Genomic DNA, 17183 nt, shown 5'->3' on the forward strand with positions numbered 1-17183 from the left:
AGACGGCTCACCCGCGACACATGGTCCTTGTACTGCAGCACCGAGGTGGGCGTGGACGCGGCCGACGCCAGGCGCCGGCTCCAGTAGACGCGGTAGCGCTGCACGGGCAGGTCGGAGACGGGCGCGCGCCACGTCAGCACGCCCGTGCAGCTGCCGTCGGCGGCGCGCAGCGAGGAGGCCGCCAGGTCCGTGGGCGCCGCCGGCGGCTTGGGGTCTGCGGGCACACACCGCTGTGAGGCCCACCGGGGGGGACAGGGGGGACGTGTACCCCTCTACTTTTTGGGTGGAGGGGACTGTCCCCCCCCCCCCCCCCCCCCAACTTTCTAGACCGTGATATTTTTATTTTATAGTATTATTCTGCCCAACTTTATTTCTAATCTCTTCACTCATCAAATTTTATCTTAAGGAAACAATTTAACATCGATGTATTCAATGGTTAGATACAAAAAACTGCTTAAAAAGCGCTATTTTGTACTTTTAAAATAAAAATTTTCCGGTGGAGAACCCCCGGACCCCCCGTCTTAGTAAAAGGAGAATGGGTTTACATGACATCAAAATCATTATTTGTCCCCCCCAACTTTATGAACACAGCTACTCCAATGGTGAGGCCCCAACTGCACGACCGGTGAACGCGCTCAGTCACAACCGCACAGTACGAGCTGACAGTTTGGATTGAAATGACGCCTTCCACACACACGACCAGTCTTGTGGTTTTTGGGTTGCCGTTTCATCGTAGCATATGGAAGAAATTTCGGATGTTGCAACTGCAGTTGCACTTCTATTTAGGGAAAAATAAAAAGGGAAAAAAAATTAGCAAAGTAAGCAAAAAAGTAAAAACAAATATGTCTGCCACGACACCCATCTGGTGGACTACGGGACTGATTTTTTTTCAACTGACGGTTTGGACAGGCGAGACGCTGTTCCCACACACGGCAGTTCGGACTGAGAGCACTCGAGCCCACAGTCAGATTTCATGGGAAGCCATCAGTTCGTCAGCACATCGTCCTCGCTCACACTCGACAGTTCCGACTGAAATTCCGAATGATATGTCTGAACTGACAGTTCGGACTGACAGTGTGTGTGGGCCTTTTTAAAGTTATAAACTGTGGGCGGGTGGCACCCATTTCCCAATTGTCTCTTAAAGAACACTGACGACTACATGAAGTTGTTAACAAATTCTATAGTTAGAACAACACAGGCAGAAGGATACATATACCGTTGGTACTACTTTTGAAAAAATTTTAATATTTAAACGATTTTCATAACAGTCTAGAAGTGAAAGACAAGCTTGAATACTCATATGAGTCCAGGGAAAGTAGAATTGTGTGGAAGTACTTGGCGTCTGAACGGCAGAGAGGACATTAGAGGCGTACAAGCCCCACAACACAACCAAGGAGACTGGGGAAAGGACTGGCCTCGACCTAGGGTAAAGGCATTGGCCTGAAGACCTCAGGAGACTCCGGTTCCTCTGGAATGCGAGCACAGAGTACAGACACCTCGCGCCATCGCGGGTGGAGCAGTGTGTTGCTCTAGGTCTGGCAAGGTCTACGTCTGACTTGCCTCAGTCAGATAAGGGAGTCATAAGTGAAAAACGTTTGCAGGTAAATCGAATTAAGAAATGAATCACTTGATTTCGCTTCACGAGTGTGGGAACCTACCAGAACCTACGTCATTGCATTTTAACTAACTTCAATAAATTTTACTTAAAATTGTTTAATCTGACTGATCTAAGGACTTTACGCCGTACACGGTCATAAAACAAGACTTAATGTGTTTGGATGAATAAATTAATTAACTAACGATGGTTTAACGTAGAGAAGATGAGGAAATGAGGTGATAATCGAACTACGACGAAACCAAGGAGTAAGGAAAAATGGAGTATATCGAGAAGCTCTACAGTCTCTTGGAAACGTCCATCACGTTTCCCTCCCGCCGGGAGTCTAGTCCAGATAGTCTTGGTCTGACCAGTAGACCTCTGCGGCCAGTAGACCACTAACGACGGTACAGAGGACAACCGCAATCTGCACAGTAGGTCTATTACCTCGGCATTGACCCACTCATCTGCCAAGAGAACTATCACACATGGTGGACACAGCATAACAGTCTAACAAATCTCATAGTATCGTGCATATCTTAGTGTTGATGCATCGTGTTTGATATTTTATTAGAATTAAAATTTAATTGAATACGTGCCAAAATACTACGTGTATGTTTTCGAACACAATCAGTAAATAAATGAGTATTTAATTCCCTGAAACAGCTGAATTAAACAATTCTGTTGGCAACGTTAACCTTGAGCAAAGAACGTGAAAATCGGATTATATTAAGCGATAGTCTAAGCGGCTAGCAATCAAAAACCAAGCGTTAACTCAAAACATTATTGCAAGGAAACAATAAATGTGTGCAACCTTGGATGTGAACTATTTGAAATAAAAAACTATGATTTTTCAATACAAGTTAAAAGTTGTGTATAGCCGGAACCCAGGGTTTGTTTATATGCAAGTGCGCAAATATGTGAATGTGCTAAACTGTAAACATGTCAACAAGCACCCCACTCCTGAACCCCTACAAAATTTGTTACGTCACCTCACCCTACCGGCAGTTAAGAAATTTACTTAAATAATCACTAAATATAATTATGAGCCTGAATACTAGAAGTTTTGATAATTTTATAGAGTAGGTGCTCTTATGAATTTTACTTGTCCTAAAGACACCTGTAAGTATTTCAAATGTAGCTTACCGAACCTAACCACTCATTCACACAAATACAACAAATTTTTATTGGAGCAAAACAAACCGAATCAACCATTTACGTGATTTAATTGGGCCCATATACAGGTAATATTTTCTAGGCGAAGTAGAGTCATTAAAAAAAATTGTCATAATAAATAATCTAACATTCACACAGCAACGATATTATTCTTATTGTCTCTTCCTGTTGCTATCAGCAACCACCATATAGTCAATAGGGCTGCATGGCCCTCATTAACTTTAAATTATAGCTATACTGTGTTACGCGACTCTAAAAAAGATATGTTTTTCAAAATATTTAATCATCCACTTGAAGGATAAAACTTGACAATAAAGTACACAAAATGTGATTCACAAACCATCTCTCTTACCATGATTGTTAGAAAGTTTCGTTAAAAAATATTCAGTAATACACATGATCCATAAATTAAAAAAAAAAAAAAAAAAAACATGAATGTTCACAACTGTAACAAAAATGGCGACAAAAACCTACAAAGTTTTATATTTGTCTTAAGCTCTACTTCAGTCGTGGTTCTCTCTATCCTGCCCTCCTATTTATAAAATTATAAGCCATCTTTTAAGGCCCCGCAAAATCAATTACCTCCGTTAGCTATAGTCACTGCCGTTACTCTGTATAGACGTTATCGCTCAACTTATCCTGTACTAGATTTAAAAAAGTTTCACTTCCAAAAACTAAGAAGTAGAAGACTATAAGATTATCCACTCAAGACTTCTTACTACTAAAGAAGAGTCGAGTCACTGAATGAGTGGAAGCAGAAAAGAGTAACACAAATTTCTCAGCTGTGTTGTTATTGCTACTTTGGTTAAAAAAAAAAAAAAAAAAAAAAAAAGAAAAAAAAAAAAGTCCCAACGAAAAAAATTTTGATATATTTTTTTTTTTTAATTTAACTTTTAAACAAACAAAGATTTTGATTTTGTGCATTAAAGTGCTTCTCAATACGTCAGAATATATATATATATATATATATATATATATATATATATATGCATTACACTCATTAGTATATAATACGTAGCCATTTTAATTTATAAAACCCTCACTGTACCAAATGATACGTTTACAAAAATATTGAGCAAAATATATATAACCAAGGTAATTTAAAATTTTGCAATAAAAAACCGCATTGCAGTTATACATTTGAATACAGATATATGACCAATAAAATGAGCCTTAGACCACATTGCATTTAAAAATTTATGCTTTTAATTCATTGTTAACTATTTATACGCAATTGTGAAAAAAATTCAATTTTTTTTATAATTATACTTGAAAATTCAATCAACTCTATGTATGGTGTGTCCAAATATTATGATTTTTCACATCCACGCTAGAGTTGGAATAAATTAATTAACACTCCATTAGATATGAAAAAAATTTGAATTATGTACATACTACTATAAATATTTTAGATATGTGCTCAAAAAACGTAACATATCTGTCTATACTATTTATTCCTGTGACCGTGATTTGCTCTCTCTAAGAGCAAATCCTGACAAATATTTTACAAATAGACCCAAAACCAGAAACATTTTTTTTTAATCGGGCTTATAAATGCATTTCCATTACTGTAGTCTTTTTTTCTATAATATGACTTCTCTGCTTCTGTTCAATAATTATTTTTCCACTTGGCACCATTATCATGAGTATGGAAAAAAAAATATTTTAGTTACTGTTGTTCACACATTTCAAATGTAAAAGTATTAACACCTTTCACAAAACTTTAAAAAAAATTAATTCATGAAATTTAAATTCTTAGCTATAAATATTGTCTTTTAAATTAACATTTTTTTTTTACCTAAACACATACGTAAGTTATCAATCAACTCAAAAATATATTATAAGTAGGGACACCTGTATTTCGCGAATACATTTCGTGTCAAGGTATTTCACAAAATACTGTAGCTTTTCCTCCTGTGGTTATCGGCTAAGGTCGCTGAGAGGTGTCGTCCCGCTCTTGACGGGGGCCAATGAGAATGTGGTCACCGTACTGCTGCACCCTCACAATTTGCCATGACTCTAAGAAAAAGCTACGGTGTTTTTTTGAAATACCTTGACATGAAATTGCAAAATACAGGTGTCCCTAATTATAAGATATACTACACTGAGAGAAAGGTTTGTTTGCCTCAACAAAATATTGTTTTATATATGGCGAAATAAATATATTTTGTTAATTCAAACAAATTTTTTTGTAGTAGGACAGATTCTGTTGACCCAACAAAATGTTTTCGTCAAATTAAAAATATATATTGGATTTAGTGTAACAAATCATTGTTATTACTTACCGAGTTTGGTTAAGCTAGCAAAATATTTTGTTCCACCAAGCAAATATTTGTTTCGCCATATATAAACAAATAATTGTTTGATTCAAACAAACCTTTTTCTCTGTGTATGGTCATTTTGTATCAAGGAAGTATCTGTGTGCACGAGTGTAAGGCGACAGGGAGTGTCGTAGAGCGCCTCACCCCTGGAGAGCATGAAGGGCGCCGAGGGCCGCGAGAAGCCGCGGGTGCCGGCGGCGCCGACGGCGGCCACGCGGAACAGGTACCAGCGGCCCGGCCGCACCTGGCGCCGCAGCGACGTGTGCGGGAAGGCCGTGCGGTTGGCGGGCAGCCACGGCCCCAGCCGCTGCGGCGAGAACTCGCGGCCCACGTGGTGGCGCTCCTCCAGCAGGTACATCACCCCCGCCCTGGCTGGAGCCGTCCAGTGCACCGTCACGTGGCGGCCGCGCCGAGCCTCCTCCACCGTCAGGTTGGCGGGCGTCTCCGGGAGACCTGTCGGGACAAGCACCGCCGCTCCTCTGGAAGACCTGCCGGGTCCCGCTCGCCACCACCGCCGCTTCTCTCTGCCGTCATACTGGCGGCTCAAACACCATCCCTCAACACCATGCACGCACTACTCCTCGACCATCATGTTCAGCTCTGGAAGACTGTCCGGAAATACACACCACCACCACCACGATTCTGCAATTGCACTTATTCATCACGTTAGCACGCACTTCTGGAAAAAGAAAAAAATTGGTTGTCCGTAAAGTCGGTTTACGGACGATAGTTTAACGTGACAACGTCATAACAAAACATTGATGAAATTATTGATCCAGAAGAAAAGGAAATATCATATTCGGCCTGAGACTGAGCCGTAATAGGTTTTTGCAACCAAACCATTTAGGCATTAAAAATATTATATTCTTTGAGGAAGATTTTTTTTTTTTAATTATTCAATCTTTTGCACGATAAAATCTACCTCTGCATACTTTTATGAATAAAATTGAATCATTTTTATTGAATTATCACTATTTTGAATGGATACAAAGGAGTGAAATGAAATGTGCAATTGAATTAATAAATTTACATTTATTTGCATTCATTAATTCAAATATATTTATTACTTTTAAAATGTTGCATGCGCCATATTTATTTTTGCAAGTATAAAAAAAAAATCGCATCTGCTGGGTTTCGAACCGAAAACCATAACAATAAGAATTAGGTACGCTAACCACAAGCCTACGAGGCCATACTAAAGTAATGTTGTTTCAAATGTTACATAACATATATTTATAAAAAACTTTGTTCACAGTAGGGGTATAATATTAACACGATTTTATAACAAATACGCATCCCAAATACATCAAACTTATTTATAATATGTTACAATATTTTTTAAAACATTGTGCAAAAGATCCCGGGTGTAATTTGAATTATTATGTGTAACTGTAAAACACCATTGTTGGTTCAAAACGTATTTGAATTTTCATCATTACTTTTAAATAACCGTACCGATTTTGCTGAAAATCGGTGGACGATCGTTAAATTACGTAATATTAATAATTCAAACGACGAAAATATGATTGAAAAGTGAAATCGATGGTTGTTCCAATCGAGTGGAAGAGAGATGCCACGCATGCGTACAATGAGCATGAAGAGAGAGCCACGCATGCGTACAATGAGCAAACAGAACACATCCGTAGTGGGACACTTTTTCGTACGTGCAGCCGGCGTTCATCGATTTATTAGACGTCACGTCAAAAACTTTTGGGACCTAAAAAATCATCACTCGATAATATAGGATTTTATGAAAGTTCTACGTTATAATTTTTCTAACTTGCAATAGTTCCTAGTTGTGTGATTCAGAACATCACTGAAATTTATTTTTATTTCTCTAAGTTAAGATTGTTTTAAGATAATTTCCTATGTCATATCATTTTTTTTTTTAGTTTATGTGTTTTTACTTTTTGTTTCTAAATCTTGACAGTTCTTAAATGTGTGTTTAAAGATATTACAGTTACAAGTCAAGTTTTATTAAATTTGTAAGTTGTATGTTAAATTTATTTTAGTTCTAAGTTATTATTTTCTAAATTATGATATTTCTAGGTTGTGTTGTTCAAAGTTGTGTGTTTCTTATTTACATGTTCCTAACTACAGCCGTTATAATGAGTGACACCTTCTTAGTTATTATTTTCTACATATCTTCTAAGTATAAATATCTTCTACACATTTTCTAAGTAACGGTTTTGTTACCTATAACAATTTTCCTAACTCACCTGTTTAGAGAGTGTTTTACGCCTGGTGGTAGACCAACCGCCATACATTCATGTTTGTAAGGTTGCCCGCAGAGTCTTTTGCAAGGGGTAAACCACTCCGTCTTGTTCTAAGTCATCACACGTGGTCGAAACGTAGCAGGCTAGCCAGATTATTAAATCTGTTCTGGGCGGTTCTGGTCGGCGAAGTTCGTTGGAGCCGAGCGACTAAATGTACCTCTTCGGGACTCCTTCAGAAAGAGTACTCCGCTCTCGCTAACAGAGAGTGTCACACCGCCCGAAGACCACTAAGCCACAGCAGCCTTGACCACCGCTGGATAGATGTCGTCACACCGCTAGAGACCACCGAAGTCTAGAAGTGCGGAAATAGCCTCGATCTGGGTAAGAAACATTTCTGCATTTCTTGAGGATGCAGCTAATGGCGTACTTCGAAGATCAGTAAGAAGGTAACTCTCTCTACGAGTAGTGAGCTCGCTCAGCGAGTAAATTACCGAAAACTAGCACTTCGGAATCCTGGAACACTCGGTGAGTAGAGTACCCCGGGTATGTCTTTAGCAACTTGCCGACGACTGTAAGTGATTACTCGTCGAGCGAGTGAGGGGTAAGCGAGTTGGAGGACTAAATGATGAGTGCAAGACAGGTATAGGTAACACATTCGAAGCTTTGAAGAAAGACTGGTCGGTCAAAGACAGTTTCGTGGGGCGCGTTGTATGCATAGACAGAGACCGAAAACACTTAGTGATAGTAACTGTCGTCACGGTACAAACGGGGAGTGGTAGTAGACATGACGAGTGTGTCCAAAGCAGCCACGAGTAGCAGGTACTTGGAGCCTCATGGTGGGTGCGGAGTCGTCTCTGTGCTTCGTGGTGAGGCTCAGCCAGCAGAAGGGTGAGTCCTGTGGAGCTCCGCGGGTTGGGGGGGGGGGGGGGGGCTCACTCGGCGGGCGAGCAGGAGACAACAGGTGACTCGCTGCATCTCCACATCGGGAACTGCATCTACCTCAAGGCGAGCGAAGAGCCAGTTAAGGCCCTAGTTGCCGAGGGGATGCTGTTTAGAACGAACAGTCCTCAACCATAATACAAACAATACAGCGAAACTTTAAGTCTTAACTTAAAATTTTTGGGCAAGTAGTAGTGACTTTTGTTGGGTATCCCTTTATTTAGAATCTACATTATGAACTTTAATTATTTTAGAATCTATGGCTCAAGATGGCAGACTTCTACATTTTGTATAAGCAGAGAAGCCCTTGTGAAGTTATTAAATTTACTGTATTGTGTTAAAGATAGTCGTTTTGGAACATTAAAGCACAGGAGTGGTCAAATTTAAAGGCAATAAGCAATTGTTGGTCTTTAGTTAATATTACTAACCACGTGATTATTAATGTAATTAATTCTTATTAATCTCATTGTTTGTTTCTTCTGGAATTGTTGACAGTTTATAGCTGATGGCAAGAGCAGCGCTGGTACTTGAAGAATTGTTCAAGTATTTCATAAGGACAAGAGAAAAGGTCTAATGATATCAGTTGTTTAGTGTGCTATTTATTTATGATATTTTCGTGAATAAAATTGCTTGCTTCCGTAAAACTCATTTGAAGTTCAAAAATTCCCTTCGTGTTGTCTCGAGGAAGGGCTACAATCTTCTATATAATTAGTTTTCTAGCTTGCGTTTCTTATTTACTGCCGTTTAACTTAACATAGTTTTAGTTGAGTGGGTGTTTTTTTTTTTTAGAATTCTTAGTTATGACTTTTATAAAATGTGACTTTATAAGTTGTATGTATTCCAAATTTTGGTACCTCGGGCAGGCCTTCAGAAACCAACATACCAAAAATCACCACTTATAGGTTTTTAGCAATTAACAATCATTATACATATTTAAAATAAAGCTTATAATAATTTTATATTTTTCTATCTTTACAGGTTTAATTTCAGGCATTATGTTAAAGTTTACTGATGTTATATGTAAAGATTATTTCTGAAACTGGTTTCAATATTAGTTCAGAACTGCACGAAAGTAAAGGATAACTTTTACCTATGTAATAGATTTCTTAATTTAATACATATTTGGGATATTACAACCATTGAGAAACGCGAAGAAATTATTTTCGTGCCCTAACAATTAACACGATTTACCACAAGGTTTTAGTTCCAAATAATATTTTTCAAATAACTAACAATAACTAAGACATCATGTGTTTTAATAAATAACGTGCACAGATTTTTAATGGACTATGTTTTTCTTTCATCAAAAACTTAATTCGTTAGAGATATTTTTGCCATTGGTCTATATACTTCGAATAAATTGATGTGTAAAACTGTAGCATACACTGTCAAACACACAATTTGTATCACTAATATTTAAATAAATAACGGTTTTATTAATTAGGATCATTATTCAACATAAATCACTAAAGTATAAGATTTAAAAGCAAATGTATAACGTTATATGTATTTATCTTCTTTTTGTATGCAGTCTTTATTCCATCCTGTGAAAATTTCGTTTCATGGTGCGCGCGCACCGTAAAAATTCACAGTTATCATTTTTTTCGTAACGCGCCTAACGAAGTATAACTTCAACAACAAAAAATCACTGCTTGTATTGTCAGTTGTTTTTAATTTTAGATCAAAATTTATGACAAGGAAATTGCTTAGTTTTTGATAACTCTTGTGGTCTAACCTAATAACTTTATTTAAAGCTACGTTAATTACTAATTAAATGAGTATTTAGTTGCCTGAGAATTGGGTGTTACCAGCTAAGAGATTATTTGTCGTTTATGAGAGTAGTATAGGAATAGGGCTCCAGCACCAGCGTACGCTAGGCGATGTTAGTGGTGTAAACGCCATCTTAGAATGTGACGTCACGGAGACCATCTTGGTGAACCTTGACTCATGACATTGAACTTGACCCCAGCGTTAATCTTGAATCCACCATTTTTTGAGCAATTTTGTTTTCTAGAACTTTCCGCTATCTTTTTTACAACCATTTTGAATTCTATAACTTTCCGCCATCTTGGAATCGAATGCCCCACTTCCTAGTGTTTCATTTTTCGTTACGGCCACTATATTAAAAATTTATAATTTTCATCATAAAAATCGGGAAATATTTTAAAATTTAAAAAAAAATATTAATAAAATTTTAATAAAAAGACCTTTAAAATTCATAAATAATTATATAATTAAATATTATAAAATTTCTAAAAAGACCCTGGGTCCTCCACAGACACCACCAGCAGACTGACCTCATACCACTAATACCAAGACAGATATTACATCAGTCGCTATGACGCCATGGCGATCATCGGGTTTTCGTTGGCTGGAGGCCGCAGACTTGGATACGTTTTCGTCTGCTAGAGGGCGCTGCCACTAAATTAGTTTAATTTTTACCCGCTAGAGTGCATTATTCAGTTATTACTGTGATGTCTGCCATCTTGACATGTGTCCACCATCTTGAAAATCTCTAATTTTTAACTTATAAATTCAAAAAAAAAATTACAAATATCTTTAACAACATCACATGTTAAAATAATCATTTATTTAATCAGTTCCTGTTCTAGGTTTAATCCTTGGTCAATAGAAAAAAGTATTTATATCAGGAAAAAACCACTTATTTAATCAATTATGTTCACAATCCTAAAAGCGGTTTAGGTTTCTCATCTACCAGCCTCAAGTAAACCGATATGGCCGCCATCATGTAAATTCGTAGTATTTTACCTAGAAATATGAAAAAAATGTAAAAATCTGTTTAAAAAATATAACATATTAATGTAAAGAATGAGTCGATGGATGTTCCTTGATGGATGCCAAATAAAGTTAAATCAATTAAAATTACTGGTAAAGTAACAGTTTCAGAAAATAAAATAAAAATAACAAATTTAATAAGTAATTTCTACAAGAACAAAAATACAAGCCATTTGTAAGCGTTTCTCCAATTCTACAATCTTCTTAAAAGGCTAAACGAGACATTTACATGCCTTTAAACGTGTTTTTAAGGCAGTTCTACATGACAGTCTATTAACCAGGTACATTCAGATGTTGACTAGATACCTGCAAAACTTACCTGCAGCTATTTTTCAAAAGCAGCGGTAAATTACTTAGTAATACAAGATCAGGCAGATTATACATCTGTTTTATTATTGCTTCAAGTTACAAAAGTGAACTTATAGTAGTCACAAAATATTTATTTTTCTAATGTTATTCCTAGACGTAAAATTTTGAAAGATAAAACAACGAAGCTTATCAATAAATTACGTAAGTTATCTTGAATTTCTTGACTGATACAATAACTCGTTCGGGAAATGTGTAAGTGGCTGTTAACATTTCTTTCACGTATATGTATTTGACCACCGGGGATTTCATGTCTCGTGAACGCCACAGTACTCCACCACGGCCACAACTAGCTTTCTAGCCTGTGGCAACATAGCGGTAACGGAATAAGTGCTGTCTGCAAGGTTTATAATCTTACCTAAGGACACGGTATTGGGTCAGGTTTTGCAACCGTGCGGTTAGCATTAGCAAACTAGTATTTCCTAATATAATTTTGTTGCTTCAAATATTTTCATCGTTATACAAAAAAAAATTCATCCTGGGGAGATTCTGCCTATGATGTATCCCAAAGTGTATTTGGCGGAGAACATTCTCAAACTAATACATGGATGCTTCTACTTCAATCGTGGGGCTTTGCAACTCGCTTTAATTCGTGGGTGGGAGAAGCAGAAATCAAGAAACACTAAAGAATTTAATAATTTGTTTGTTAATATATGTAGTAGTATAGAATTTATGTCATTTTATTTATTTTTAAAATGTGTTGTGTTTTTATTGAACCTGTGACAATCATTTATAATAAAAAAATTAAGGTTGATGATTACATTTTATCAATATAGCAGCCAAAATGGCCGAAAGATGGTAGATACTGCAATAGCTGACGACCTGGTGTTTGACTCTATTGCACTCCAGCGGGTAAAAATAACGATGGTAGTTGCACACTCTAACGAACAATGTGTGCAATATGCATTACTAGCGATCCTAGTAACAAAGACTGAAAACAAATTTTACGTCTCGGCAATAAACAGGTGCTACTATTATGTTTTTATACTAAAAATTACAAGTATGAATATGTTTTAATTTTATGTATGCGTTATATGTCTCGATAACCATATGGTCAAAGGTGTTAAGTTTTCTATTAGAGAAGTCCGACTTGTTATATTTCTTACAATATATTTTTCATATTAAAAAAAATTCTATATGTCTATAAGGGATTATAACAATGCTGATAGGTATTAGAACGTCGACCTTAAATGCATGAGACAGAGCGACACTGGCACACTTTAAGAATAAAAAGCAGAAACTACGATGACGGAAATTATGTCCTCCAATATGTCAACCTCCAGCAGACAAAAACAAAACAGTAGACACTTCATCACCCAAGATGGCGACCTCCAGCAGACGAAAACAATATGGCAGGCTCCTGAAGACAAAAATAACATGGGGGAATCCAAGATAGCAAAATTCAAATGGGGTCAAAGTTCTAATCCAAGATGGCGGAATCTAATATGGGAAACTAATTTGGGGAATCCAAGATGACGGAAATTAAAATGGGGCTGTAGTATCATAATAAAAAAAAACAGATTACATTTAGGTGGCCGGAGTCCAGGTCACTTAATAAAGCCGCCGGATCTGTCATTAAAAATAGCGGCCTGGGTCAAGGTAAGATCCAAGATTGTGGCCGTGACTTTACAATCTAAGATGGCGGCTGGCTCTTCGGGTCCGCAGCATGAAGCTCGTTCCCGGATCTACCAAACTATACTACTATGAATGTGGAAGAACTACAAACCATTTAATTTTGGCTCGGCAGTTACTACCAGGCATTCGACAATAATAAATGCTGAGGTGCGCTCAAACTCTTGAACTCGGGGCGAGAAGTCAAGCAGGTTTAATTTGGACTAATGACGAATATACACCGCGCACAAGCTCCGCAGTGAATCGTTGGTGCCCTCAAATTAAAGCTGCTTATTTATCAATAGAGCTGTCAAAATTGTGATTTAGTGTGTATGCAGGTAGAGTGTTTTTAAGATAGTGAAATCTTTCTATTCTTTGTATGTATGAATTTTAATTCACTAAGTGTCAGATTTGTCATTCCAAGTAGATATTTAATATAATTGTAATGTTCTATTAACCATTAAATATCTTCGTTCACTTAATACCTAATGTCTAATAGTATTTAAAGATATCGTAGTCTAGTGGCGTATCATTTGTTAACATGGAATCGGGTATTATATCCCGCAAAAATATCTCGATACCACATGTATACAAAAACACTGTAGCATCGTCTGCGTTTCGTGACCGGTTGATTTTGTTTCATGCATGAGTCGGCTTATGAATTGAAGCTATTCTGTGCGTATGAAAACGCGTCCTAAAGCGTCCACAGCCAAATAAGGCAATGACTAATCCTGCCGACACCCGCGCCGATAACAATAAATAAACCCCTCTGGTGCGGGCATGCATTAATGAAACAGAAGATTCTTCAGGTTTTTTTATTAAAAATAAAAAAAAATTAAAAATGCCCCTAGAAGTTGTTAACATCATCTGAACTTGTAAAATATGTTGGCAAATCGTAAGTTAATGTTGGCTATGTGGGCAGAAGACAGAACACAGTTCTATCTATGTTCGCCATTACTCTGCGTGCTGACCTCGACGACATGGGTTGGCGAAGTACACGTGATAAGCGCTGTGGGGCTCAACGCGTCACGCGCCACTGTTTGTTTTCTTAATTACTTCGAATTACTACCTCGTGGAAAACTGATTTACTAGGAATGTTTTATAGTTGATTTCGTGTAGATACTAGAGAGTACACAAATATAATATATTTATTAAGTATATTCATACCGTAGATCACATAATATCAAACACCAATTCATACTGCGTTATTCGTAAATATTAAAATTATACATCCATTTTTGTTCCCTATATCGAATATATCTGGACTTCAACTAGCGAGTCAGTTAAGTTGCTACTATTACCACTAAATAAACTCATGAACTTTAGTCTATTTTATTAGTTTATTATTCTATGATTCGAAAGTGAATTTTAACTTGCACAGTGTTCATCCTCCTTCCCAATAAGCAGTAAATTTGAGCTCGCACTACAGCGTAGTTCGGACGTCGAAATGACAGTTATAAGTTTGACCCAAGTATGGCCAAACCTTTGAATATATATACTGTATAGAAGTCGCCAGCCCAGGTTAAAATTTCTAATACGGTTTGAGGTAGTTGGTTAATTCACCGCCGCAATCGCCACCATCTCTAGGGCATCGACTTGTGGTGGTTCCTAGCGGACAAGTGTCGAACTCTTCAAACACCCCTTCCCCCTTCCGTTGAACGACCTTGAGCTGCAGTGAATGATGGGTGGGGGGTGCGGGGAATGACAGCGGGTGACAGTGCTGCGCTCTAACGTGTAAATAACAACTAAGACGATACAGGGCGTTACGGCAGCGCACTGCAGCGGTGAAGTTCCCAAGCTGCTCATCATATGCTCCTGAAAAACGTAGAGTAAATCCTATCCACTCGCGACTTCTATACAGTATATATATTCAAAGGCCAAAGGTAGCCGAGACGAGATGAGTTTATCGGTGGGTTACCTGGGGCCGTGTCGAGTCCCCGCGCCTCCTGGCACGTGGCGCCGCAGCGGTGGCTGCAGCACTTGAGCGTCCCCGGGCACGCGCCGTCCCCGCTGCACGCGCTCAGGCACGCGGCGGCGAACACGGACACGTCTGCGGCCGCGGGGCAGCGGCCGGGCTTGGTGACGGGCTGCGCCTCGCACTCGGACACGCACTGCGCACACACGCAGCCTTGCTGACTGGCGGTGCAACCACTCACCACCAGGGGCGCTTGCGTCCCTGGTCACTACATCCAGTACTGGACAAATAGCAGAGCGGACCACGAGTCCAAGTGCCCGACCCCCGCCGCATGGTAGACTCTTTTCTACTCTGTCCAACACTTCATCCAGACCATACTCTGTCTCCTGTAAATTCCTGCACGTAATGCATGCCAATTTGCATCCCGCATGAATGTGCCCAGAGTTTTCCCTGTGTCTGTGCAGGTTTTACCTGGGCCCAACCTATCTCTAGTTATAGTCTAGATTTAAGAGTGAGGGGAGTTAGTCATGGCACCAATCGCTGCCATGGCTGGCCAATCCCCTCCTAGCACATGATGCATGCGACCCTCTCCCTGCATGGCTAATCCCAGCATGACTAGGCGTATAGGCTTCGGCCTGAGACGCACCTAGGTCCCTCCCTAACCCGGACCCCTCCAAAATACACTTAATTTTAGTTAGGTTAGAAAAAAAATCACGCAGCCTTGCACAGGGACTACTGCTTACGTCACTCGGAGCTGAATACACTGGCACGCTCAATTAGCGAGTTTGCCGGGTTATCGAACGTCAATAGAGTTTCAACTGTAACCCGTATACATAATACACACACACACGTGCACTACAGTGGTATTTAACACCAGTTCTGACAGGTTTCTCCATAGTAAGTAAAAAATACCGATAAGCGTTGTTGACTGTGAAATACGAACTGGGAGATGTAACCCGCTAGAGAACAGGAGACACTGCACTGGAATGAAAGTCGAAAGTTAACGATGAACCCTGAGCGAGCTGTGAACTCCGGCAGCGCAGTCACGTGACCTGGCGACGCAGATCCACAGCCGGAATACACCTTTGGAGCCGGATTACAGAATCTGCTAAACCATGGAATACAAGATTGAAAATATTCAGCTGTATGGCACAGAAACGTGGTTTTATTCTCAGTATTGACACAGTAATTCGACAAATTGTAAATGCTTAGCAATAAACAATTTTTTTTGCATATGGGAATGTATGAATAATAACTAATTCAAATGCAAATGCAGTGATACACTATCAAACTGTATTGTTTACAATTAAGCATATGTATTAAATTTAATGTGTATTATAACTCTTTAAATATAAATATATGGTAATAAGGTCCATATTTAAAAGTAATATTTTAAATAAGCGCTAGTTAAGGTTCCCGCAAGCGATTGAAAGGGCCTTGTAACATCTCTTTAAGTAGTTCAATATTCTCAGAGCGCAGTGTCTCGTAGCTCACAGGGGGTTATTACTCGTCACTGTATCAGACAGCCAACCATCAGCGCATCTGACCCACAAGGGATAAGACTATGCGCATATCGCTTACCTGAACTTCCGCTTTCATCGCGGGCTTCATTTTCTTATTATTAAATCGCTTTCATGTCTGTCTGTTTGTCTGTTCATAACAAATTTTTCCATCGATTTTAAACTAACTTCCCTGTAAACTTAAAACATGAAACATAGCATATGAATAACTATGCAATATTAACTCGCTTTATTTTTCGGGGAAAATAACAATTAAACAGATTGATATGTTATTTGGAGTTATGTACAACAGTTTTCTACTTCAGATGTAATAAGTTGAAGATAAAGTGAAATAATCCTGAAATTTTACGAATGTCTGTCGTAATATCATCAAGATGTATAAAAAAGATTTCCATTCACACATACAAAAGACTAAAAAGCAGAAAATAATTATATTAATATACTACATTTTTAAAGTGGACTAACAAGTAAAAAATAATTTTCTCCTAGCCCCATACAGATATATAACCTCAACACAGATTACTAACCACATTCAGATTGTCCTGACAATTTTTGTGATTCTGAATTTATAATACCTATCAAAATACTTATATAATTTAAAAATAAAAAGTGGAGATCATGCAATAGATAATAGTAAGGAGTGTAGGTAGTAGCTGTCGTTGAGAAAACTTACATCTGCAGTGCAAAAAAAATTGTGTGACTTAGGTGAACTATTCATGTATCAATTTT

General features: G+C 38.3%; 1 protein-coding gene across 1 annotated transcript in view; it reads right to left on the reverse strand.

The window, feature by feature from the left end:
* The window catches only part of LOC134529213 (anosmin-1), a 32928-nt gene extending 16395 nt beyond the window's left edge, over positions 1-16533 (reverse strand). The window contains exons 1-4 of the mRNA XM_063363122.1: positions 16516-16533; positions 14938-15130; positions 5236-5544; positions 12-214 (exon numbers count right to left, since the gene is read on the reverse strand). Of these exons, the coding sequence (XP_063219192.1) occupies positions 12-214; positions 5236-5544; positions 14938-15130; positions 16516-16533 (723 nt within the window). The remainder of the gene's footprint in view (positions 1-11; positions 215-5235; positions 5545-14937; positions 15131-16515) is intronic.
* Between the last annotated feature and the right edge of the window lie 650 nt (positions 16534-17183).

Source organism: Bacillus rossius, chromosome 1 (genome assembly GCF_032445375.1).
Source record: "Bacillus rossius redtenbacheri isolate Brsri chromosome 1, Brsri_v3, whole genome shotgun sequence".
Taxonomy (NCBI): domain Eukaryota; kingdom Metazoa; phylum Arthropoda; class Insecta; order Phasmatodea; family Bacillidae; genus Bacillus; species Bacillus rossius.